Source organism: Electrophorus electricus, chromosome 11, assembly GCF_041902795.1.
Source record: "Electrophorus electricus isolate QZ-2024a chromosome 11, ASM4190279v1, whole genome shotgun sequence".
Lineage (NCBI taxonomy): Eukaryota > Metazoa > Chordata > Actinopteri > Gymnotiformes > Gymnotidae > Electrophorus > Electrophorus electricus.
This window is the reverse complement of record NC_137507.1, coordinates 10659090-10684155: the sequence shown is the minus strand read 5'-3', so window position 1 is coordinate 10684155 and position 25066 is coordinate 10659090. Positions and strand designations below refer to the sequence as shown.

The 25066-nt window shown below is 39.2% G+C and overlaps 1 protein-coding gene across 1 annotated transcript; it reads right to left on the bottom strand.

The window, feature by feature from the left end:
- Nucleotides 1-1123: 1123 nt before the first annotated feature.
- LOC113568344 (scavenger receptor cysteine-rich type 1 protein M130-like) lies at nucleotides 1124-23473 on the bottom strand. Its single transcript, XM_081723243.1, has 28 exons — nucleotides 23363-23473; nucleotides 21178-21486; nucleotides 18903-19205; nucleotides 18092-18400; nucleotides 17435-17737; nucleotides 16464-16772; nucleotides 15809-16108; nucleotides 14844-15152; nucleotides 14189-14488; nucleotides 13234-13542; nucleotides 12310-12624; nucleotides 11870-12184; nucleotides 11433-11765; nucleotides 10731-11045; nucleotides 6875-7180; nucleotides 6512-6583; nucleotides 5901-6215; nucleotides 5644-5703; nucleotides 5398-5550; nucleotides 5173-5271; nucleotides 3611-3673; nucleotides 3095-3160; nucleotides 2914-2991; nucleotides 2527-2589; nucleotides 2376-2426; nucleotides 2203-2256; nucleotides 2013-2075; nucleotides 1124-1507 (listed from the first exon to the last, which is right to left on the bottom strand). The coding sequence occupies exons 1-28, from the start codon at nucleotides 23418-23420 to the stop codon at nucleotides 1392-1394; spliced, it is 5646 nt and encodes a 1881-aa protein (XP_081579369.1). The 5' UTR covers nucleotides 23421-23473; the 3' UTR covers nucleotides 1124-1391.
- Nucleotides 23474-25066: the final 1593 nt, after the last annotated feature.

Genomic DNA, 25066 nt, shown 5'->3' with positions numbered 1-25066 from the left:
TACTGTCATGGAGCCCCCACTAGTCACGTGGTACGGCCCACCGCGTGCAGTGGCGCTTAATCGTCTCGTTTGTAGCCACGCCTTCGTACTGAGCACGCGCCTGCACGTGGTTAGTCTGCTAATGTCTGCGTGCACTCACACCGCTGTGGGGCGCTGCTTCGCTGGCGGTTATTGATCACGTTCACGATGGTCATGTTGTCTGTGTTAATGTTCACATCGGTAATGTTAGTCGTTGTGTGTTCATGTTCACCGTTTACGTTATATGTGAGTGCCGTTGTGTTTTTCGTATGTTAATAAATGTCTCCGTCCAGTGAGTCTGTACGTCCTGCGCTTGTCCTGCGGCACATGTAGGTTTTATGGCTCCATTTTATTTATGTTTCTTAAATTCATAATAGAAATTTGAATTTAATCTCAGCTAAATGCCATAAATGTAAGAGTGTTGTATGTGTGAATACTAATGCTTTTGACACCTAAAATAAATAACTTATTCTAGTGTAACAATAAGTTAATAGTACAACATTGTCCTTGGCTTTCACTCATAATTTATCATTAGTATAAATATAAAATAAATCTATGTAGCCCTACTACGCTTATAAATTAATTATAAAAACGATTATATTACTAATTTCATTTTAGGATATATAATAAGCTTTCCATATGTGATTTCTCCTTTTCTATTTGTTTTGAAAAAAAAAAGACTGATATTTGAATCGCATCATGTAACTTTTGTGCCATTAACAAAACTCTCCCTTTTATCTTAAACTCAGAAACTGCATAGCTCACCGAATTCTGAAATGTGTGAAAGTGTAGATGAAGAAAAAAAAAGTAAGATTTCATAAAATACTACAAAATATCACAGAGGTTGTAAAATTCATTTTTAGAAATGGTACGGAATGCCTTTAAGGTGTAATTTCCTCGCTAAAATATAATTTTTAAAACATTAAATGTTTTATTTCATGTGTATTTTTATGATGCGACTCCTAAGTAGTACAGATTAAAAAGGAATAGGGAGCCTTTTCCAATAAACGTTAGTTTTATTTAGGCTATTTGTTTATTTGTTAATTTACTAGGCTGCTAAGATTGTTGAGAATTGAAAATGTAAGTTTAGGCCTCTAATAGCGTAAGCAAAGTATTCAGAATGATTAAATGTGGAGATCTTGCAAAAGATCACGTGTTTATTTCAATAGAAGAACAAGTGAGATAGATGAGATAAAGCTTTTCAGCTTTGATTATGTACTACATTTGACCATTTTTAAAAATGTTGAGAAAGAATTGGTGACGCTTGGCTGCGAAAGAAACTTTGGTATTTTTATACCTGGGTGTGATTCCAGCTGAAAGCTGAAATAAACAATGTCGTATAAAATGTTCCATATTGTGAAAAATGCTAGTAATCATTTTTTGAGTTTGAAGAAGTTCAAATGTAATTTCCTGAGGAAAGGCACTTGGTGTGGTCTCTTGGTCATGTGATTCATCTCTTTCTGAGGCTCCTCCTTCATGTCCTCATAGTCTGTAAAAAGAGTACATTGAAATATTTCTTTTTAAAATCTTAAAATAGCTTAAAATATTTCATTTTTGTATTATACACATATTAAATCAGCTTGTAACATGTTAATGAGTGAGAAAACAGAAATTGCCTCAGTGTTTATCTAATCACCACTATAGTGCTAAGAAATTCCATGATTTCCAAGAAATATAATATATGAAGATGTACAAATACTGTGCCTTAAATAAAATATCTTAAGAATAAAATGCAGACGGTAATGAACTCCAGTACTGTCTCAATCGTCTCCACTTGTATAAATATGGGTGCAATTGTTATATAAGTGAAGGGAGACTGTAGTTGATATATAAATAGGAGCCCTCTGTCATGCATCAACATTATTACATTTCCATCTCATGTCATCACTAATGTGACCATGTTTTCACTGTGCTGCCTGTGTTCTTGATTTGACACACCAACTCCACCATACAGGTGGAATGTAGTGGAGGACACAACAAGGGAAGCCACTCACCATTTACACCTCCTACATCCTGTCCAGCAGTGATGATGTCATCACTGTTCTCTGGTGTGTCCACTACACCAACATGCAAAGATCAATTATGATGTTAAAATATAACGAATATATATAATGTTTTATAATATAAATATATATTTACAGCATTACAGTCTATACATTAAAAACAAAAAAAACAAAAACTTACTTTCTGTAAAATTTGGGTTTGTTGCAGCATCATTACAGTCTTCTGGTGTGGCCACTATACCAACAGGAGAAGACATATTATACTGATATCAATAAAATATGTTTTACATTACAACCTATTGTTCTGATTCAGTGCTTGCATTTGACATAAATGGCCTTGTATTAAAATCTTACTTGCTGTAATGTTTGGGTTTGGTCCAGTGGTAATAACATCATCATAATTCTCTGTAGAGGAGATATAGAGGAAAATACCAGTACATTAGCATTTATTTTATTAACTGCTTTTATGTATGAGGCTACAATCTTGTAACAATACTAGTCATACCTCTCACAACAGCAGCGTTCTGATCATCAGTAATGACATCATCATAATTCTCAGATACGTCCTCTACACCAAAACACAGATGTACCGAGACACACAGATGTTACTGAGCTGGCAGCTCTTAAAACATAGAAAAGCTCCATAAAAGTAGCACAGGCATCATTCATTTACAGATTATTTAATGATTCTCTTCTTTTTTATTGATTTATTTCTTTGGTTATTTATTAATTTTTATTTTATTTGTGATCTCAGTTTTTAATGATGATTGAATATAAAAGTGCTCCCCATACAAATTCAGACTTGTATTCACACCAAACAAATGAACAGTTATGGGTTTGTAGTAAGAATGTTTGTTCTGTCTGACAGACAATCCCCAATACAGAACCACACCTGCTACAATATCAGGGCTGGGTCCAGCAGTGATGACATCATCGTAGTTCTCTGGTATGTCCTCTCTTTCTATGTCACCTAAGTTCAATAAAAGCAGACTGTCTTTAAAACAGTCCAGCCATCTTTTCATAGTTTGGTTTAAGGAAGTAGAATCACATGATCAGTTAATAAAGGAACTCACTTATGAGGTCACCGATGGTGGTGACATCATCGTAATACTCAGGCTGGTCCACAGTCACAGACTTTTCTGGAAAAAGATGATGACTTTGTTTTTTACACAACTTAAAACAAACTGCTGTAATGAGAATGATGTACAAACAGTCATTCTGTGATAGGTCTTTTGTAAACTACTACATGTGACTCTGGTTAAAATATGGGGGAAGCACTTCTGCAAAACATCTTCTGATCTACAGATGAATAAAATGTTTGACCAGTGCAGTAAAGCTCTCATTTATCTAACAAAGAGGAACACACACTACCAGATAGACTCATATGAGACAAAGCGGAAATCTAAAAGAACAAATAAATATTTCATGCTAGGTAAAATTTTATGTGTTCTGTAACCATTCATCACAGAATATTATAAAGAAGGTTCAGCTAGGTGAGTTTTAATAATAAATTATTTTATTGCTTATCCATCATTCTAATATTTCTAAATGGGATCCAATTTGACACACACATGCGGTGGCCCTGTTACCTGAGACAAACGCCTGATCCACATCCTCATATCCTGAATGCTGGGATTCAGAAAGGACACTTCCTGTTAGAGGAGAGCAGAACAGTCATGTGACAGGTACAGAAAACCAAATCAACCACAAACTGACTCATGTGGTCATAATCAACTGGGTTGGATACAGGAAGATGGAAATAATAACACTGCAGCCAGTAGAGGGCAGCCTAAGACCCCACACCAGAAGACACATACACACACACACACATACACACACACAACCACACACAGCCAAACTTACCTGCATAATATAAATTTGGGGACACTGCTTTCCATGGTGCACAGAGATGTATAGAGTGTATAGAGGCTACACAAACACCCCTCTTTCATTCACTTACACTCAATCTCAATCTCAATCTCTCTCTCTCTCTCTCTCTCTCTCTCTCTCTCTCTCTCTCTCTCTCTCTCCCTCCGCTCTCCCACCCTCTCTCTCTCTCTCTCTCTCTCTCTCTCTCTACACACACCTGCTGCTCTGTGGTTTTCTCATCCTGTACCTAAACTAAAGGTGTACAGGAATAATATAGTTGAGCTTCCCCTGCCTAATAGATGATTATCAGCAGAATTACCACACTCCTCACATGCCGTCACAGACACATTTACTCTAATACACATTCAACGTTCCTTTCACCCACTGGCTCCTATTATTTTACATTATTTTATTACTATTTGTACACCTGAGAAAAATTCCAGAGCATCTGGAAAATCAAACACAATCTCTCTCTCTCTCTCTCTCTCTCTCTGTCTCTCTCTCATTTTATCTCGCTTCGTCTCTCTCTCTCATGTTCAAACGCTATTATTACCATTTTACACCATTACACACAAGTGCTCTCTGTCATGCACACACACACACGCATGCTTTCTCTCTCTCTCTCTCTCTCTCTCTCTCTCTCTCTCTCTCATTGTTTTATATGTATACGTTGGTAGGCAGAAGCAGGATGCCGAGGTAAGCCATGTTGTGATGAACACAGACATTTAACGCACAGTAAATAAAACAAAACCCAAACACAAAGAAAACTAAGTGATAACAGGACACACAAATGGTTAAACAAGAGGTTAAACAAGGGATCAAGCAAGTGGTCAAACAACGACAAAATACATACTTATAACAGGACTTTAAATACCCACACTATCAAGAAAGATAATGACAGACAATGATAGATAGTGACATAACCGGTTAATGAGCTCGGGGCATGGTGATGAAGACACACACACACACACACACACACACACACACACACACACACGCGCGCGCGCACACGCGCGCACACACGCACGCACACACGCACGCACACACACACGTACTTGAGGAGGACTTGAAGAGGAGGGACCCATGCCATTACATTATATAATTTTCTTATTAGTGCTGCACAACAAAATTACAAAGAATTTTGGATATTAAATATTGTTTTGATCACTGGCCATGCATTCAGATGTGTTTGGTTATTTGATTATTTGGAAGAAACCTCTCAATTATAATATAAATATAATTCAGTAAATCTCAGTTTTCAGACTTCACAAACGTCACCCACCCCTTCGAGTGGAGACACGGGTTCTTTTATTGATGTATCTGCGGTCAATCTCCTCGTATACTGCCTCAGACAGAGTCTTACGCCTCCTCTTAGAGATCACTGGGTGGAGACAGACAGAAACATGGTGTCACTTCAGTGTAACAGAAAACAGACAGACTCAAGGATTAATGATGTTCAGAGAATGTCCAGAAACTGGACTGTAGATGATGCGTGAATGTGTCCCACCTCTCCTGAGCACTCTGTTCTGGTAAACCAGCCCAGAGAGAAGCACTAAGGCCAGGAAGAGCAGCACTCCCAGTACCAGCAGGACCACTGTAGGGGTGGTGCAGGAAATAGCTGCTGATTTAGTTTGTAGAGGACTGGATGTCTTCTGAACATCTGGAAAGAAAAATACACACCAACAACTCTGAAGAACAAGCAATAATGTTTCCACAGTCACTTATGAAAATGACCAAGAGACAAAGAGCGAACCTGTAAAGGTGGAGGTGCTTGTGGTTGTTCTGGGTGCAGTAGTAGGGGACACATAAGGGTCTGTCAATATAAAAGCAAAACACTCAGACATTCAAAATACATGTTCATGTTCTCTAAGAAGTTGGACAGAAATTAAGCACTAACTGATTTAACTCTCATTACCCAAAATGACAATGAAAATAAACTTTTGCAAATTATTATCAATGGGAGAAAATATTTTTGCACAGAAACCTCAGGATCAAGAAAAATCCTTTGACCTGCACAGATGACTCCAGCATCCTCTTTGTGGGAGCAGTCAGTGTGGTTCTTCAGTGAATAACTGCAGTCCCTCAGGTGAATCTCATCCCCTCTACACTTCACTCTGTTCAGCCAGATCACCCCTTCAGCTGCACCAAAGGCAGCACTCCCATCAGCCCTCAGTGCCTTCCCACAGCCCAGCTGTCTGCAGACCACCTCAGCATCCCTGATGTCCCACTGATCATCACAGATGGAGCCCCACGCAGCTTCATGGTAAACCTCCAGCCTCCCAGAGCAGCTTCTCTCTGCTCCCCTCAGCCTGAGAGGCAGGTGATCTACCTCACACACACACACACACACACACACACACACACACACACACACACACACACACACACACACACACACACACAACATTAGGAGCCAAAGTCACACCGACAACGTTAGCTGCAGAAATCATAACAGAATAGTAATATAGTAAATTATAGTAAATTATGGATTTTTCTGTAATTTGAACATGTCAGATTCACACATTTATTGATCATGGTGAGGAGAGGACTGACACTTGTAGCATTTGTGATTAATGCTCTCCTGAGTCAAATGTGGACCTTCTTTGTGTGTGAGTCCTTACTGGAGCACTGGCTCTGGGAGGAAGAGGAGGAGCATTTCACATGACTTTGCTGCAGATGATCATTTCTCTCTCCTGTGTGTAGAGCAAGACACAGATTGGACTTCCAAGAGCATCCAGTTCTGTAGTTATTTACGTTTACATTTATGGCATTTAGTAGACAATCCAGAGCAAATTACAAAAGCTCTTTGTCATCTTATCTTGCCAGTACAGTAGGTTTGTAGCAATATTAGACAGTTATATTTCATTTTGTAATGGCATTGATTATTGCCAAAGTAATAGACAGGAAACAACTCTATACAGTTTACTCATCGGTACAGTAAAAGTACATAAAACCAGTACAAACTGGAGAGAGAATCTGACTACCTGTACAAGTAATTTGAGCCACCTCATTGTGATTTTCACAGCTGTTATTACCCCAGGGTTCAGATGGGCAGTGCCACAGAGTGGAGTCATGTTTCCTACATTTCACCTGATCCAGCCAGTTAGGAGATGATTCCACTCTTGCTCTGGATTGGGACTCACTGCCTGTTCTTCCACAGTTCAGCTCTCGACAGACCAAACTTAGTGTTTCTTCACTCATCCCATTCACACACACATTCCCCCAGGTTCCATTGTAGAACACTTCCAGATTCCCTTTACAACCCTCACTGAGTCTCATTTCTTTGAATTCTGGTGAGGGGAGAGAAAGATGAAAACTATGAAATGAATGAATGAACACTATTGTCACTGTATATAGTTCAACAAAATCCTATGCTGTACTCTCAACATGAACCAGGTTAAAAGAGATACACAACAGCACAAATAAACAAAAACCTAATCAATTATAGCAGCAGACAGCGGTAACTTGCAAAAGTAAATACAAAGTACAGTAATGTGCAACATAGGTGCATGCGCAAGGGTCCAACAGAAGTGTGTCACAGTGTCCAGAAACGGGTGTGTGTGTACAGATGGGGTGATGGAGTTCACAGCTCTAGGGATAGAGCTGTTCCTTTTTCTACTGGTCCAAGTTTTTATTGTTGGAAATCTCGATCCTAAAGGCAAGGAACAAACAGTGTGTGGTCTTGGTACCGCACACCATCTTCATGATGTGGTCAGCATACGCTGAGTTCAGGTCGGGGAGCGGGTATCCTGCAATCCCACCATCCTGAATTCAGATCAGAAAGTGGGCATCCTGCTATTCTCACCCAAGCCAAGTCCTTCCTGTCTTGTGCTGTACAGCTGGCAGACCATACAGTCATAGAGACAGAGAATACTTTCAAATGGTGCTTCTATAGAAGTTTGGAGGAGAGCCCAGCCTGCTTGAGCCTCCTCAGGAAAAAAAGTTTTTACTGGACCTTCTTCACCAGGTGGGAGATGTTCAATGCCAAGGTAAGGCATGGCTGTAATGTGGAGTCCCAGGTACTTTTATGTTGTCCACACACTCCACTTCCATGAATAATGGAGCATGCCCTGTTCTTATGTTTGTTCTGTAACACACAATGACCTTTTGGTCTTGGTAGTTTTCAGTACCAGATTGTTGCTCGAGGACCATCTGGCTATGAGATAGATCTCCTCTCTGCAGTGAGTCTCATCATTATTTGATATGAGACCTATTACTGTGATGTCATCTGTGCACTTCACAATAGTGTTGGAAGCATGGATGGGGGTGCAGTCGTGTGTGAAAAGGAAGAAGAGGATCAGGCTAAGCACACATCCCTGCAGTGCACCTGTATTTAGGATGAGCAGAGATGATGCATAGTCCCCTAGTCTCACCTCCATGTGTTAGGAAGTTCTAGGTGAGACAGGGCTGTGTGGAGCACTATGGAAATGACATGATCTTTGGGCCAATTCCCCCTACAGCCAGATACAGTGAGAGGTTGAAAATACCCAGAAATTATCATTTAATGCTTGTTGAGGGAGTCAGGTAGTGCGTGATCATCTGCTGATCAGGATTTATTGGTGGCTGCATTTGTAGTCTGTAATAATCTTAATGCCTCTACAGATAAGAGGTTTGTAGGTAGGGGTTCGTTCTAGCACAATGTGATCAGACATGCTGAGGTGCACAGATGCTGCAGCTTTGTAAGCCCCCAGGATTTTAGTTTAGACTTGGTCCAGTATATTATTGCCTCTGGTTGGGAAATTGACATTTTTAAAGCTGGTCTATGTGGTTTAGCATGTAGCTTAGCATGTAGGTCTCCTCTTTTGTCCCTCCTTTACTTCCGATCCCAACTCAGCCTCCTCCTCCACCACTGTGGGTGTTATGAATGCACACACACATGAGGAAGAGGATCCAGTTGCTAGAGGTTTTATTGAAGAAACGGGGCAGGTTAGAGGAGTCAGGTGGGTACTCATATTCAGTTCGGTGCGAGGTTGAAAATGCTGGTCAGAGTCGACAGGCAACCAGGGGTCATGGAGGAGACGAGGTCTGAAACACAGGCAGGATTCCACGTATATGAAAGGCTCGGTATGCAACGTGGCAATAGCAATACTTTGCAAAGAGAGTGTGAGGGAGGGGAGCTTAAATAGGGAGAGAAATTAAGAGAATATTTATCGGGTGTGTAACTAGTACTCCGGCGAACCAGACCAGAGATGTCCGTCAGAAGATGTAGGCGTGGCAGTGTGTGTATGAGTGTGGTTCCAGGCGTTCATAACAGTGGCATAGCTTTGCTGGGATAAAATCCCGTTTCTCCGTTGTATAAAGTTGGCATCATCTACCAATATCTAAAAGTTCAGTTCCCCCAAACAGGATTAACACCTGAAGTGTCCAAACAGGCAGACAAAACACACAGTAGGACAAAAAACTGAGAGTACCCAGCCACTGCTGTAAGGGTTGGCACCAGGCCAAGGCCCCCTCTGGCCGCCAGAGTGAGGCCTCAAGTCAGGCACACTACTAATCAAGCTTGATGCCCAACAGCTGGGCTAGATCTATATAAGCCCAGTCACCCAGTCACTCAGTGCTGAGGTCTTTGCTAAAGTTTTGAGCCAAGCTCCTAGCCGATAACTCTGGGTATCAAGGTCCGCGAGCCCTTGTGCTAGGCCTCTTTTCTGCTCTGCGAGGGTATCTGTTTTTACACATCCCCTCCCTTCTCCAGTTTTCCCCTCTCGAGTCTGTCTCTCTCCCAAGGCTTCTCTTAGCCATTAAAGTTCCTCCCTATTTTCTGGTTTTGTTTGGGAACTTTTAGTTTGGTTTTCCCGAGTGCATGGGGACCGCCATTCTTTCCGTGGCATCCTTTGTTCTCTCTTTTTCCACGCTCGGCGTGTTGTTTAGTTTTTCCTCTCATTTTGTCCTCCTCCATTCCTTTTAAGTGCGATATACATGCAGGTCATTTCGATGGCCACTGCAGTCTAGCAGGAGTTCATTTGCCGCACAGCAAAGCGGCAGGGTCCAACTCCCCACCCTTTTTTTTCTGCTCTCGTTTTACCTGTTTTAAGATCTAACTGTTTTGCTCACGGGCCCCCCATCATTAAAGTATGGTGGCTCACCCAGTGGACTGTTGGAGTCATCACCTATCAGACCTGGGTTTGAATACCATTACAGCTGCATTTCCCCTTAATAATTATTCATTCAATAAAAATGTAACAACAATTGTTCCCTCAAAATTAATATTTAACATGGGTGTCACTAGAACTGATGTAGCAAGTGACTCAGTAAAATGTTTCCATGCACCAGTATAATCATGCAGTCTTAATGCCTTCTGCTGTATTGCTGATCAGATTTAGCTACAAAACAAAAGCATTAACACACACAAATTAACTACAGGTACTACATTTCCCATAATGACCCAGCATATTTCCAAACTCTTGAGCAGCTAAAACCTTCAGTCAGAGCCAGTGTCAAGTATTTAAAAGCAAGTTAGTCATGTAGAAGATAATAGTAATGGATATGTTTTAAGGTTAGTCCCTTATAACCACAGCAAACACAAGGTAATAACACAATGTAATAATTATACAATTACAAAATAGTATCATTCTGTAAAGCACATTTACACATTTAAGGGTATTTGTATGTACCAATATACCATGTTTATTCTTCTTCTTATGTTGTTACAGTGTTATTAGACTTATTTTACTGGAACAAAACAATTATATAATTGTCATATTTTATACAAAAATGAATGAAGATAAAAAAAAATTCATGATTGTGACAAGCCCATTTTTTAGTGATCACTATATACACAACTTTGAAAGACAATCAGCCACATCAGGCTGATTGAGAACAGCAGCAGTCAGCACACTTTACCTGAACACACCACTCCTACATCCTCTTGATGTCCACACTCATCTTGTCCATAGAGTTGATACCTGCAGTTCCACATGGAAGTCTCGTTCCCATCACACTGCACCTCATTCAGCCATATGGGGCCAGTTCCAGGACCAAACCAGGCTGGTACGTGGGCACTGAGGGCCACTCCACACTGCAGCTGCCTGCACACCACCTGAGCATCCTCAATATCCCATGAGTCATCACACACTGTCCCCCAAGAGCGGTTGAGGAAAACCTCCAGCCTTCCTGCACAGTCTCCCCCAGAACCAACCAGTCTGATAGAGCTGTGGGCTGAGTTAAACACACACACACACAGACACACACACACAGACACACACACACAGACACACACACACAGACACACACACACTGTGCAATCACATCTTAAGTGTACAAGATGTGCAGACAGTTTAACCTCTCTGGTTTTGTTAATACTTGGAATTGTTTTACCAAAATAATGAAGTTATTATTTTTGTTGCTGTGAAATAAAAATCAGAAATCATCACATAATTTGGATATAGTTTAATGTAGATTAGGTGTCCATGTTATGTTCAGTTATCAATTATTATTAATATTAAATTTGTAAACCACTTTTTAAGGGTAATGTAGCGCATAATAGGTACCTCTGTTACTAATATTGTTAACAATTATCTATTTTTAGGTTAATGTAAGACTTACCAGAGCAGGTGATTGACAGCTGTTCCCTGGAGCTGCAGGAGAGGTTGAGGAGGTTTGCACTGCTGCAGTTCCCCAGATGAGCTTCACTCCCAGAACAACTGAAACCCGTCACACACATGTGGCTGTGTTGCTCAGGACTGGATGGAGGGAAGCTGGAGAAGTTCAGCACAGAGCCACAGCCCAGCTGTCTGCAGACCACAGAGGCCTCAGACACACTCCGGGAGTCCAGGAGAACTCTCCACCAGTCCTGGATGAAGTAAACCTCCACCTGCCCCTCACACTCACTCCCTCCAGACAACCGCACTCGCCCCTCATGAAAGGCCTGAGAGGAACCTGAATGGGAATATAATTAAACATGGAAATTAATTAGCTATTTTTTTAGCCTGCAAAACATCACTAATTTCAATAATGTGGTGAACATGAGTGGAAGAGCTCACCATTGCAGATGACTCCAGCATCCTGTTTATGAGAGCATGCTGCTCGACTCCATGATGAGATGAGACATTCTGATAGGTGTGTCTCGTTCCCATGACAATCAAACACATCAGCCCAGATGTGGCCACTCCCCTCCCCAAACCAGTCCGCCCCCAACACAGCCACAGCACTCCCACACTTCAGCTGTCCACAGAGGACACTGGCAGCTCTCATATCCCAGCTATCACCACAAACTGAACCCCAGTCACTGATGTACTGGAGCTCCACTCGACCAGAACAGGAGTCCCAGCCATTAACCAGATGTGCCGCTGTGTAACCTGAACACATAACTGACATCTTAGTGCAACAGCATTCAGTTCATATTTATTGTCATTATACATGCATGCAAATGTACATACATGGTATGTAAATAATAAGAAAGAGATAAATATTGACATATAACCTGAACATATGAGTCCCACATCATTATCATGGGAACAGTTGTGTTTGGGCGACGACGTTGTTGGACAGAAGTAAATCTCAGATTCGTTGCCTCTACACTGAAGCTCCTCTGTCCACACCTGGCCCTCCCCTCTGCCAAAAGCAACTGTTCCCAGCACCTCTACAGGACGCCCACAGTCCAGCTCTCTACACACAACCTCTGCATCTTGCTTGTCAAAGTCAGCATCACACACTGTGGCCCAGGTCTTCCCATGAAGCACCTCCACTCTCCCAGAGCACAGGTGAGAACCGTCAGTAAGTCTGGATTTCCTGTGAGCTGAGCATTTAATTGATTTAAATTATTAAATTGAGTAGTGCACACAAGAAGTGACATATTTCACTAATTCCTTTTAGACTGTAATAGCATTAGATTTATTGTTTATAATAATGTATAATCAGTATCTTATTGTCTCAAATCACTTATAAAGGCCGTGAAACACTTCTCACTGCACAGGTGAGAACTGTATATTTGGACTTTCTGCTATTTATATAATCTGATATGTAGATCCATTATTCATTTTGAATATATATATTTGAAATATTCATTTTAATAACCATTAGTATAAAAAGTTAATGATATACAAATTCAAATTTTATTGCATCATAAATTTTTTCTGACTCTTGCCTTGGAGCTGCAGTGGTGATGAATATTCTCTGTTAGAAATGTTTGGCTCATTTTTTGCTAATAATTGTATGAGAAACTCAAAATATGAACAAGAACTGCTTTAATAACAGTTGATTAAATTAAATTATTTTAATGTTGATTAAATGTTAGAAGTGAAAAATTCTGATAACCTAATTCAAAATAAAATTGGTATGATAGATATTTTTTTTTATATTTGATGTGATATTTTTTATATTTTTGTATAGATTTTTTAAATCTTACCTGAACAGATGACTCCAGCATCTAAAGCATGATTACAGTTATGTTTACCCCATCCTGTTGATCTACAGTTCTTGAGTGTAGACTCTGATTTACTACAGTCCACATCATCCAACCAGATTGGTCCTGATCCTGGTCCAAAGTGAGCATTAAACAATATATCTACAGCCTCCCCACAGCTCAGCTCTCTACACACCACTGCAGCGTCTCTCATATCCCAGTAATCACCACACACTGTTCCCCACTGTCCTCTATGAAGAACCTCCACTCTCCCAGAACAGCGACCACCACCATCCACCAGCCTCACACTGTCTGTTAAAGAAGACAGAAATGTATGTGAGAAAGAGAGAGAGAATATAATCAGTTATAATTAATTGATTTAAACAGAACAAATTTCAAATGGAGATATAACTAATACTAAAAGAAATGTTGAAAATTAAAATGCTAAAAGATTTCAAATTAAACATTTTGTCACAGAACGCTCGCCTATCATGAGTCACGTGGTTTGGCCCGCCACATGCAGTGGGACGATCTTTGTTTGCAACCATGCCTGCACACATCTGCACCTTGTTTGTCTTTGTGTATTTAAACCCACATCAGTGTGTGCAGTGTTGTTTGTCATTGTTGATGTAGCGTGTTGTTTGTCAGTTAATATCTGAATGTAACATTCGTAATCATGTTTGTCTAGCTCGTGTTAATGTTAAAAATGGTTAGTGTTAAGTGTGTCTATGTTCACTGTTTGTGTTACACCGGAGTGCCACTATAATCTTTATGTTTTATGTAAATAAATGTTTGTCCACGTTGAGAGAGTCTGTGTGTCCTGCTCCACACCCTTTGGCACTCAAGCCATACGTTACACATTTAAAGAGTTGAGACAAAATAAAATAAAAACTTTCAATTAAGAATGAAAAGTTTAAAGGTAAGCAAATACTGAGAAAAAGATAAATATTGACATCACCTGAACATATTAGTCCCACATCATTATCATGGGAACAGTGTTTGGGTGAAGATGTTGTTTCACAGGAGTAAATCTCAGATTCGTTGCCTCTACACTGAAGCTCCTCTGTCCACACCTGGCCCTCCCCTCTGCCAATAGCAGCTGCTCCCAGGACTTCCACAGGAGGCCCACAACCCAGCTCTCTACACACAACCTCTGCATCCTGCTGGTCAAAGTCAGCATCACACACTGTGGTCCAGGTCTTCCCAAGAAGTACCTCCACTCTCCCAGAACAGCGAGGACCACCGACCAGTCTGACTCCTAAAATGTTAGTACAGGGTATAGAGACAAATGTAAATTTTTGTAATGACTAAGAAATGCTTAACCAGATTAATATTAAGGTAGTTCACTAATTAATGGATGGCTCATGTATTTTTCTTTAATGTCATAAAATATCAGTACAAACCTTTAGGTAAAAATTATATATTGCCAACATAGAAGATATGACTAAAACTAATATTCAAGAAAGTTTAAGAATTTAATATCTAACCATAACATCAAAATTTGCCAAAGACATTTGAAAGTAGAATCATAGTGACTAAAACTTTTAGTTTACTATATTAGTTTGTGAATTAAAGTCATTACAGATGTCATATGTAGATGTAATGTGGTTTACCTGAGCAGATGATCCCAACATTGTTAGTTTGATTACAGTTATGTTTACCCCATCCTGCTGATCTACAGTTCTTGAGTGTAGACTCTGATCCACTACAGGTCACCTCATCCATCCAGATTAGTCCTGATCCTTGTCCAAAGTGAGCATTATGTACAGCATCTACAGCCTCCCCACAGCCCAGCTCTCTACAGACCACTGCAGCATCTCTCATATCCCAGCCAGCACCACACACTGTTCCCCACTGTCCTCTATGAAAAACCTCCACTCTCCCAGAACAGCGACCACCACCATCCACCAGCCTCACACTGTCTGTTAAAAGAGACAGAAGTGTATGTGAGAGAGAGAGAGAGAGAGAGAGAGAGTGATTATAATCATAATTAATTGATTTAAACAGAACAAATTTCAAATGGTGATCTAACTACTACAAAAAGAAATGTTGAAAATTAAAATGCTAAAAGATTTCAAATTAAACATTTTGCCACAGAATGCTCGCCTCTCGCGAATCACGTGGTTTGGCCTGCCATGTGCAGTGGGAGGATCTTTGTATGCAACCATGCCTGCACACACCTGCACCTTGTTTGTCTTTGTGTATTTAAACCCACATCAGTGTGTGCAGTGTTGTTTGTCATTGTTGAAGTAGCATGTTGTTTGTCAGTTAATATCTGAATGTAACATTCGTAATCATGTTTGTCTAGCTCGTGTTAATGTTAAAAATGGTTAGTGTTAAGTGTGTCTATGTTCACTGTTTGTGTTACACTGGAGTGCCACTATAGTCTTTATATTTTATGTAAATAAATGTTTGTCCACGTTGAGAGAGTCTGTGTGTCCTGCTCCACACCCTTTGGCACTCAAGCCATACGTTCCACATTTAAAGAGCTGAGACAAAATAAAATAAAAACTATCAATTAAGAATGAAAAGTTTAAAGGTAAGCAAATAATGAGAAAGAGATAAATATTGACATCACCTGAACATATTAGTCCCACATCATTATCATGGGAACAGTGTTTGGGTGAAGATGTTGTTTCACAAGAGTAAATCTCAGATTCGTTGCCTCTACACTGAAGCTTCTCTGTCCACACCTGGCCCTCCCCTCTGCCAAAAGCAGCTGCTCCCAGCACTTCCACAAGAGGCCCACATCCCAGCTCTCTACACACAACCTCTGCATCCTGCTGGTCAAAGTCAGCATCACACACTGTGGTCCAGGTCTTCCCAAGAAGCACCTCCACTCTCCCAGAGCAGCGAGGACCACCGACCAGTCTGACTCCTAAAATATTAGTACAGGGTATAGAGACAAATGTAAATTTTTGTAATGACTAAGAAATGCTTAACCAGATTAATATTAAGGTAATGCATTAATTAATGGATGGCTCATGTATTTTTCTTTAATGTCATAAAATATCAGTACAAACCTTTAGGTAAAAAGTATATATTGCCAACATAGAAGATATGACTAAAACTATTATTCAAGAAAGTTTAAGAATTTAATATCTATCCATAGCATCAAAATTTGCCAAAGACATTTGAAAGTAGAATCATAGTGACTAAAACTTTTAGTTTACTATATTAGGTTGTGAATTAAAATCATTACAGATGTCATATGTAGATGTAATGTGGTTTACCTGAGCAGATGATCCCAACGTTGTTAGTTTGATTACAATTATGTTTACCCCATCCTGCTGATCTACAGTTCTTGAGTGTAGACTCTGATCCACTACAGGTCACCTCATCCATCCAGATTGGTCCTGATCCTGGTCCAAAGTGAGCATTATATACAGCATCTACAGCCTCCCCACAGCTCAGCTCTCTACACACCACTGCAGCATCTCTCATATCCCAGCCAGCACCACACACTGTTCCCCACTGTCCTCTATGAAGAACCTCCACTCTCCCAGAACAGCGACCACCACCATCCACCAGCCTCACACTGTCTGTTAAAGGAGACAGAAGTGTATGTGAGAGAGAGAGAGAGAGAGAGAGAGAGAGAGAGTGATTATAATCATAATTAATTGATTTAAACAGAACAAATTTCAAATTGTGATCTAACTACTACTAAAAGAAGTGTTGAAAATTAAAATGCTAAAAGATTTCATATTAAACATTTTGTCACAGAATGCTCGCCTCTCACGAGTCACGTGGTTTGGCCTGCCACGTGCAGTGGGAGGGTCTTTGTTTGCAACCATGCCTGCACACACCTGCACCTTGTTTGTCTTTGTGTATTTAAACCCACATCAGTGTGTGCAGTGTTGTTTGTCATTGTTGATGTAGCGTGTTGTTTGTCAGTTAATATCTGAATGTAACATTTGTAATCATGTTTGTCTAGCTCGTGTTAATTTTAAAAATGGTTAGTGTTAAGTGTGTCTATGTTCACTGTTTGTGTTACACTGGAGTGCCACTATAGTCTTTATATTTTATGTAAATAAATGTTTGTCCACGTTGAGAGAGTCTGTGTGTCCTGCTCCACACCCTTTGGCACTCAAGCCACACGTTCCACATTTAAAGAGCTGAGACAAAATAAAATAAAAACTATCAATTAAGAATGAAAAGTTTAAAGGTATGCAAATAGAGAGAAAGAGATAAATATTGACATCACCTGAACATATTAGTCCCACATCATTATCATGGGAACAGTTGTGTTTGAGTGAAGATGTTGTTTCACAGGAGTAAATCTCAGTTTCGTTGCCTCTACACTGAAACTCCTCTGTCCACACCTGGCCCTCCCCTCTGCCAAAAGCAGCTGCTCCCAGCACTTCCACAAGAGGCCCACATCCCAGCTCTCTACACACAACCTCTGCATCCTGCTGGTCAAAGTCAGCATCACACACTGTGGTCCAGGTCTTCCCAAGAAGCACCTCCACTCTCCCAGAGCAACGAGGACCACCGACCAGTCTGACTCCTAAAATATTAGTACAGGGAATAGAGACAAATGTAAATTTTTGTAATGACTAAGAAATGCTTAACCAGATTAATATTAAGGTAATGCACTAAATAATGGATGGCTCATGTGTTTTTCTTTAATGTCATAAAATATCAGTACAAACCTTTAGGTAAAAAGTATATATTGCCAACATAGAAGATATGACTAAAACTAATATTCAAGAAAGTTTAAGAATGTAATATCTCTCCATAGCATCAAATTTGCCAAAGACATTTGAAAGTAGAATCATAGTGACTAAAACTTTTAGTTTATTATATTATGTTGTGAATTAAAGTCATTACAGATGTCATATGTAGATGTAATGTAGTTTACCTGAGCAGATGATCCCAACATTATTAGTTTGATTACAGTTATGTTTACCCCATCCTGCTGATCTACAGTTCTTGAGTGTAGACTCTGATCCACTACAGGTCACATTATCCATCCAGATTGGTCCTGATCCTGGTCCAAAGTAAGCATTACCCACTGCATCTACAGCCTCCCCACAGCCCAGCTCTCTACACACCACTGCAGCATCTCTCATATCCCAGTAATCACCACACACTGTTCCCCACTGTCCTCTATGAAGAACCTCCACTCTCCCAGAACAGTGACCACCACCATCCACCAGCCTCACACTGTCTGTTAAAGGAGACAGAAGCGTATGAGAGAGAGAGAGAGAGAGAGAGAGAGAGAGAGAGAGAGAGAGAGAGAGAGAGAGGAGGAGTATTTTGGGTGTTAGGTCCATGGTTGGAATACCAGGAGCAGCATCTATAGGAAGGACCAATAAATGCTGTTGATTCTAATTGATCTGTTTTACCTCTGATTAAAGAGGATCACATGAACTTTATTGATTCTCAGAGGGAATGTGAAATATAACCAAACAGAAATTAATACAAGTCAACGCAAGCAGAATGAAAAACATCACATCACACACAAGAGAATATGTGAGATCACGTCCAGGTACAAGGTACATCTACTCAGACACCTGGTGTAGGTCATTACTCCAATGTCTGGATTTGTAACTGATGTATTCGTATTATCTAAACTATGTGAAATTGAATCAAACAAGAATGAATATTAAAAGACAAGTGCACCACCTGTTGTGGTGGGGGAGTGAATATTAAGATCAGCTGCAGCCTACCTGAACAGATGACTCCAGCATCTTCAGCATTAGACTCACAGTAGTCATTATTATGACCAATGAAACATTCATTCAGTGTAGACTCTGATCCCCCACAGTTTGCAAACCCCTTCAGTACTGGTCCTCGTCCAAAGTGAGCATTACGTACTGCAGCTACAGCCTTCCCACAGCTCAGCTCTCTACACACCACTGCTGCATCTCTCATATCCCAGCCAAAACTACACACTGTTCCCCACTGTCCTTCATAAAGAACCTCCACTCTGCCAGCACAGCGACTACCACCATTCACCAGCCTCACACTGTCTGTTAAAGGAGAGGGGGGGGGGGGAAGAGGAGGATTTAGGGTGGTAGGATCATGGTTGGAATACCAGGAGCAGCATCTAGAGGAAGGAACAATAAAGGCAGCTGATTCTAATTCATCTGCTTTACTTTTGATAAGAGAAGAGAAGATGATAACATGAACTTTACTGATTCCCAGAGTAATGTGAGGTATAGCAGAGAAACCTAAAATACACACATTCATACATAAATAAATAGTGGTAGCTCAGTGGTTTAGTTACTGGACTTGTAATTGGAAGGTTGCTTGTTCAACTCCCACCAGTGACACATTGCCACTGTGGGGCCCCTGAGCAAGGCCCTTAACCCTCAATTGCTCAAGTCTGACTCAGTCATAGTTGTATATCTCTTTGGATTAAAGTGTCAGATAAATGTCATAAATGTAAAATCTAGAGGAAGGAACAATAAAGGCAGCTGATTCTAATTCATCTGCTTTACTTTTGATAAGAGAAGAGAAGATGATAACATGAACTTTACTGATTCCCAGAGTAATGTGAGGTATAGCAGAGAAACCTAAAATACACACATTCATATATAAATAAATAGTGGTAGCTCAGTGGTTTAGTTACTGGACTTGTAATTGGAAGGTTGCTTGTTCAACTCCCACCAGTGACACATTGCCACTGTGGGGCCCCTGAGCAAGGCCCTTAACCCTCAATTGCTCAAGTCTGACTCAGTCATAGTTGTATATCTCTTTGGATTAAAGTGTCAGATAAATGTCATAAATGTAAAATCTAGAGGAAGGAACAATAAAGGCAGCTGATTCTAATTGATCTGCTTTACTTCTGATAAGAGAAGATTGTAAAATTAACTTTATTGATACCCAGAAGTAATGTGACGTTTAACGACATTGAAATGACCCCAAGTGAAAACAATTACACTGAAAAACACCACATCAAAACAAGCAAGAATATGGGAGACCACATCTAGATATTCATAGAAGGTTAATCTACTCTCTTGGAGATCTGGTGGAGGTCATTATTCTAATATCTGGGTTTATAACCTATGTATTAGTATTATCTAAACAGTGTGACATTTAATCAAATAAGAATAATGAAATACTTCATATAGTACATTATCTATATACTTGAGAAACTGGATTTCTTCATAACTACAAGTAAACACACTCACTTCAGGAGTACTACATTTAACAGATCCAATATATATTGCAGATTTATGTTAAAATTACCACAACAGTAACGTTCTTTTTGTGCATATTATGACTACATCAAAACAATGCAAATAGTATAGTTGCTGTGTTGGACATTCATGGTTGTGGCAGAGTAATTAATTGGTAAAAAACATACAAGTGAATGTGTACCACATGGTGTAATATAGCTACAGCCTACCAGAACAGATGACTCCAGCATCTTCTTCATGATACTCATTAATTAATTTCATTAATTCCTTTTAGACTGTAATAGCATTAGATTTATTGTATATAATAATGTATAATCAGTATCATATTGTCTTGAATCACCTCTAAAGGCTGTGAAACACTTCTCACTGCACAGGTAATAAACTGTAAATTTGGACTTTCTGCTAATTATATAATCTGATATGTAGAGCCATTATTCATTTTGAATATATTTTGAAATATACATTTTAATAACAATTAGTATAAAAAGTTAATGATATACAAATGCAAATTCTATTGCATCATTATTTTTTTCTGACTCTTGCCTTGGAGTTGCAGTGGTGATGAGTATTTTCTGTTAGACATGTTTGACACATTTTTGGCTAATAATTGTATGAGAAACTAAAAATATGAGAATTAACTGCTTTAATAACAGTTGATTAAATACAATGATTTTAATGTTGATTAAATGTTAGATTTAAGTGAAAAATTTTGAAAACCTAATTTAAAATGAAATTGGAATGATAAAGATATTTTTGTGATATTTGATGTGATATTTTTGCATGTATTTTTAAATCTTACCTGAACAGATGACTCCAGCATCTTCACCATGATCACAGTAATGTTTGCCCCACCCTGCAGATCTACAGTTCTTGAGTGTAGACTCTGATCCACTACAGGTCACCTCATCCATCCAGATTGGTCCTGATCCTGGTCCAAAGTGAGCATTTCCCAATACATCTACAGCCTTCCCACAGTCCAGCTCTCTACACACCACTGCAGCATCTGGCATATCCCAGAGAAAACTACACACTGTTCCCCACTGTCCTTCATGAAGAACCTCCACTCTCCCAGCACAGCGACTACCACCATCCACCAGCCTCACACTGTCTGTGAAAGGAGACAAAAGTGTGTGTGTGTATGTGAGAGGGGGGGGTGGGAGGGGGTGGATTTAGCATGTTAGGTTCATGGTTGGAATACCAAGAACAGCATCTAGAAGAAGGAACAATAAACACTGCTGATTCTAACTCTGATAAAATAAGATAATATGAACTTTATTAATTTCCAGAGGTAATGTGACAAAATAGCATATGACACTATGAATAGTATATATACAAATGCATACACTAGCTCCAAAATACCAGTTATTGACTGTATAAATAATGAACAGAGAGTATTCACATGTACTGAACTGTACTGGAACATGAGTAACTTAGAACTGCTCTTGAGGAGACACAGATGATCTACTGATAAAAACTCCTGCAGACGTCTGTGTGATTAGATATTACTGTGTGTACACAAACCAGGGAGAAATGGTGGCATCTCCCATTAGCACTGAGAATGTGAAGGAGTGAAGGTCTGAAAGAGGGTTGAAGACGTTCAGTGTTGCTCTCTGTCCTGATGAAGGGGACTGAAGGAGCTCCTGAGCTCTACCAGTTTACTGTGCAGTGGGGGAGGGAGGGAGGAGCTCAGGAACTGAGTGCAGTTTCTCCTCCTCCTCCTCCTCTCTGTCACAGCCTGTGGAGAGTCCAGGCTTCACCCCACTACACACTCCACTTTCTACACCAGCTTATCCAGCCTGTTCAGACTGGTGATCACTACTGTCTCAACTAACTCTGATTCATTACAGAGTTGAGTCACATTTATAGTTTCTTATATATCAATTTGTTAATCCAACTTGATTTCTATAGCACTTTTCATAAACAGTGGCAAATCTAAGCGCTTCACATAAAATATTAAAATTATAAACAGTAACAATAATAAACAATTCATAAACAATTATAAATAATAGATTTAAACATACATTTCAAACGAAAATCTAACAACTACTAAAAGAAATGTTAAAAATTAAAATGCTAAAAGATTTCAAATTAAACATGTAAAGAGCTGAGACAAAATCAAATAAAGACAATCAATTAAGAATGAAAAATATAAAAGTGCATTTTAATTATGAAAATTAATTTAAACATTTTAAATTAAATGCAAAAGTGCTGTGTATTAATCTGAGTTGAAATCTTCATAAAATTAAAAGTTTTTTGTACAGACATAAAAGTATCTAGTATCAGGGCTCGTCTAATACTCTGTGTCTACTGGCTCCTTTTAAGAGCTAAACACTTTCTCTCCATGATTAGTCTTTACCTTGTGCAGCACTGACTGACTAGTTCCAACTGATCTCAACGAACTCTGATTCATTACAGCGCTGAGTGACTTTTATAGTTTCTTATATAGAAATTTATTAATCTAACTTTATTTCTATAGCACTTTTTATGAACAGTGGAAATTCTAAGTGCTTCACATAAAATATTAAAATTATAAACAGTAACAATAATCAATCATAATCATTTATAAATAATAGATTTAAACAGAACAAATTTCAAATGAAGATCTAACAAATACTAAAAGAAAAGTTAAAAATTAAAATGCTAAAAGATTTCAAATTAAACATGTAAAGAGCTGAGACAAAATAAAAAAAAACAAAATCAATTAAGAATGAAAAATATAAAAGTGGATTTTAATTATGAAAATTAATTTAAACATTTTAAATTCAAAAATGCTCTGTACTAATCTGACTTGAAGTCTTAAAATGAAAGGGGTTTTGTACAGACTTAAAAGTATCTAGTATCGGGGCTCGTCTAATACTCTGTGTCTACTGGCTCCTTTTAAGAGCTAAACACTTTCTCTCCATGATTAGTCTTTACCTTGGGCAGTACTAGCTGACTAGTTCCTACTGATCTGAGAATGTTTGTATAATTGGGTGTGTACTTACCAGCAGTAGTGAGTGAGACTGTGGACATCAGAAGAATTAAAGTCAGACAGCTGTCCATCTCCCTCTGCCCTGCACACACTCTGTTCAACTCAGCAGGAAACACGAGCTTCACCTCCACTACCCCAGAGAGAGTGAAGGAACTGTGTCCCCTCAGCCCCCTATAGAGAGAGAGAGAGAGAGAGAGAGAGAGAGAGCTCCTCACAGTTGCCAATCACAATCACTGTTACCTTATTAGACAGAGAAGGGGAAATCATCAAACATTCTCCAGTGACAAATCAGAGGATGCATGTTTGACTTACTCCATATATATCAAAAGAACGTCAGCGCGGATGAACAGAACTCCACCTCCCGTGTCTAGAGGCGTCTGACTGAGGAGAGTGTGGTGAGAAAGTCACCAGCATACAGGAGACTGATTTCAGAGAGAGGAAGCATTCAGTGTAGATTCAGCTTTAATGCCACCTGCGCAGAGCTGATCTAAACACTGATTAATACTGTATCTGACAGACAAACACACAGCTAGTTTGGGTAAGGTTACAGATTTAGAAAGACACTAGTTTATCACTCAAAGCACTAGTTTATCACTCGAAATAAACTAAATTGAATAGAATAAACATCCAAAGACTTATATTTTAATAGCCTAAAGTGAGAAAGATGACGCTTGGTTTTCAGTTATTTGAAAGGAAGCATATAATAATGAAATTATGACTGCAAAATAGTAAAACAGTAGATAATTTAATAAAGACTTTAGAATATATGTTTTATTACAATTCAATTTAAAAGTTTTAAAAACCTTTATATAGATAAATGATAAGATATGACAAAATCATTTTTGCCGTATAACTGTAATACATGATTCATCCACAAGATGGCAGAAGAGGATTATAAATTTTATAATTACGGCGGTGAAACATATTTTATTCTACTGACAGAAAAAAGTGAGAAAAATTCGCCCTCACTAAAAACACATAATAAATGCTCTATTCTTCAATGGGCAGTTTTTAAAATAAACCAAGAGAGAAAGAGAACAAGTGATAATGGCATAGAGAGTATTATTGTATTCTAAAAGGATTTTGAATACAACTCTTTCAAAATGCATCAAAGACTAAATACACACTTTTTTCTATCAGATAAGACTTGTATTTATAACCCTGTTATAACCCAGTCCAGAGTATCTGAAACTTGCACCATTCTGGCTTGTTCCCAAATCACAGACTGTGTGCAGTGTTGGATTCTGGACCAGGCTACACATATGAGAAGACAGTGGCAGAAGGGCTAGGGGGACATTATAGATCGACTTTTGTCTCAACTTATCCAGCTGATTAGAAATTTGTGTTCAGTTAAATATCCCTTAGAGTTTATGAATCACAACTGATACAAATGCTTTTGTTTGTTTATTTGTGCATGTAGTGGTAACATGAACATAAACTTGACAAACATGTAAACATTCAACCACACAACACATGCACACAGAGACGTAAACAGTTTTACACACATAATCACAAAAGTACTTCCCATTTTCCTGGGTCGTCAATGTCCAGTTCATTTCAGTTCAGCTTTATGAAACTGCCGTTCAATCTTTGTTCTTTTTTTCTTTGGCCCTCTTATGGTCTGCTAAAGTACTGCAGCACTTGAGTGTCCTGCTGCTCTACAGCAGTTCAGGCTCTGAGCTGTACGGAGAGTGTCTGAGTGAGATCCCACATCTCT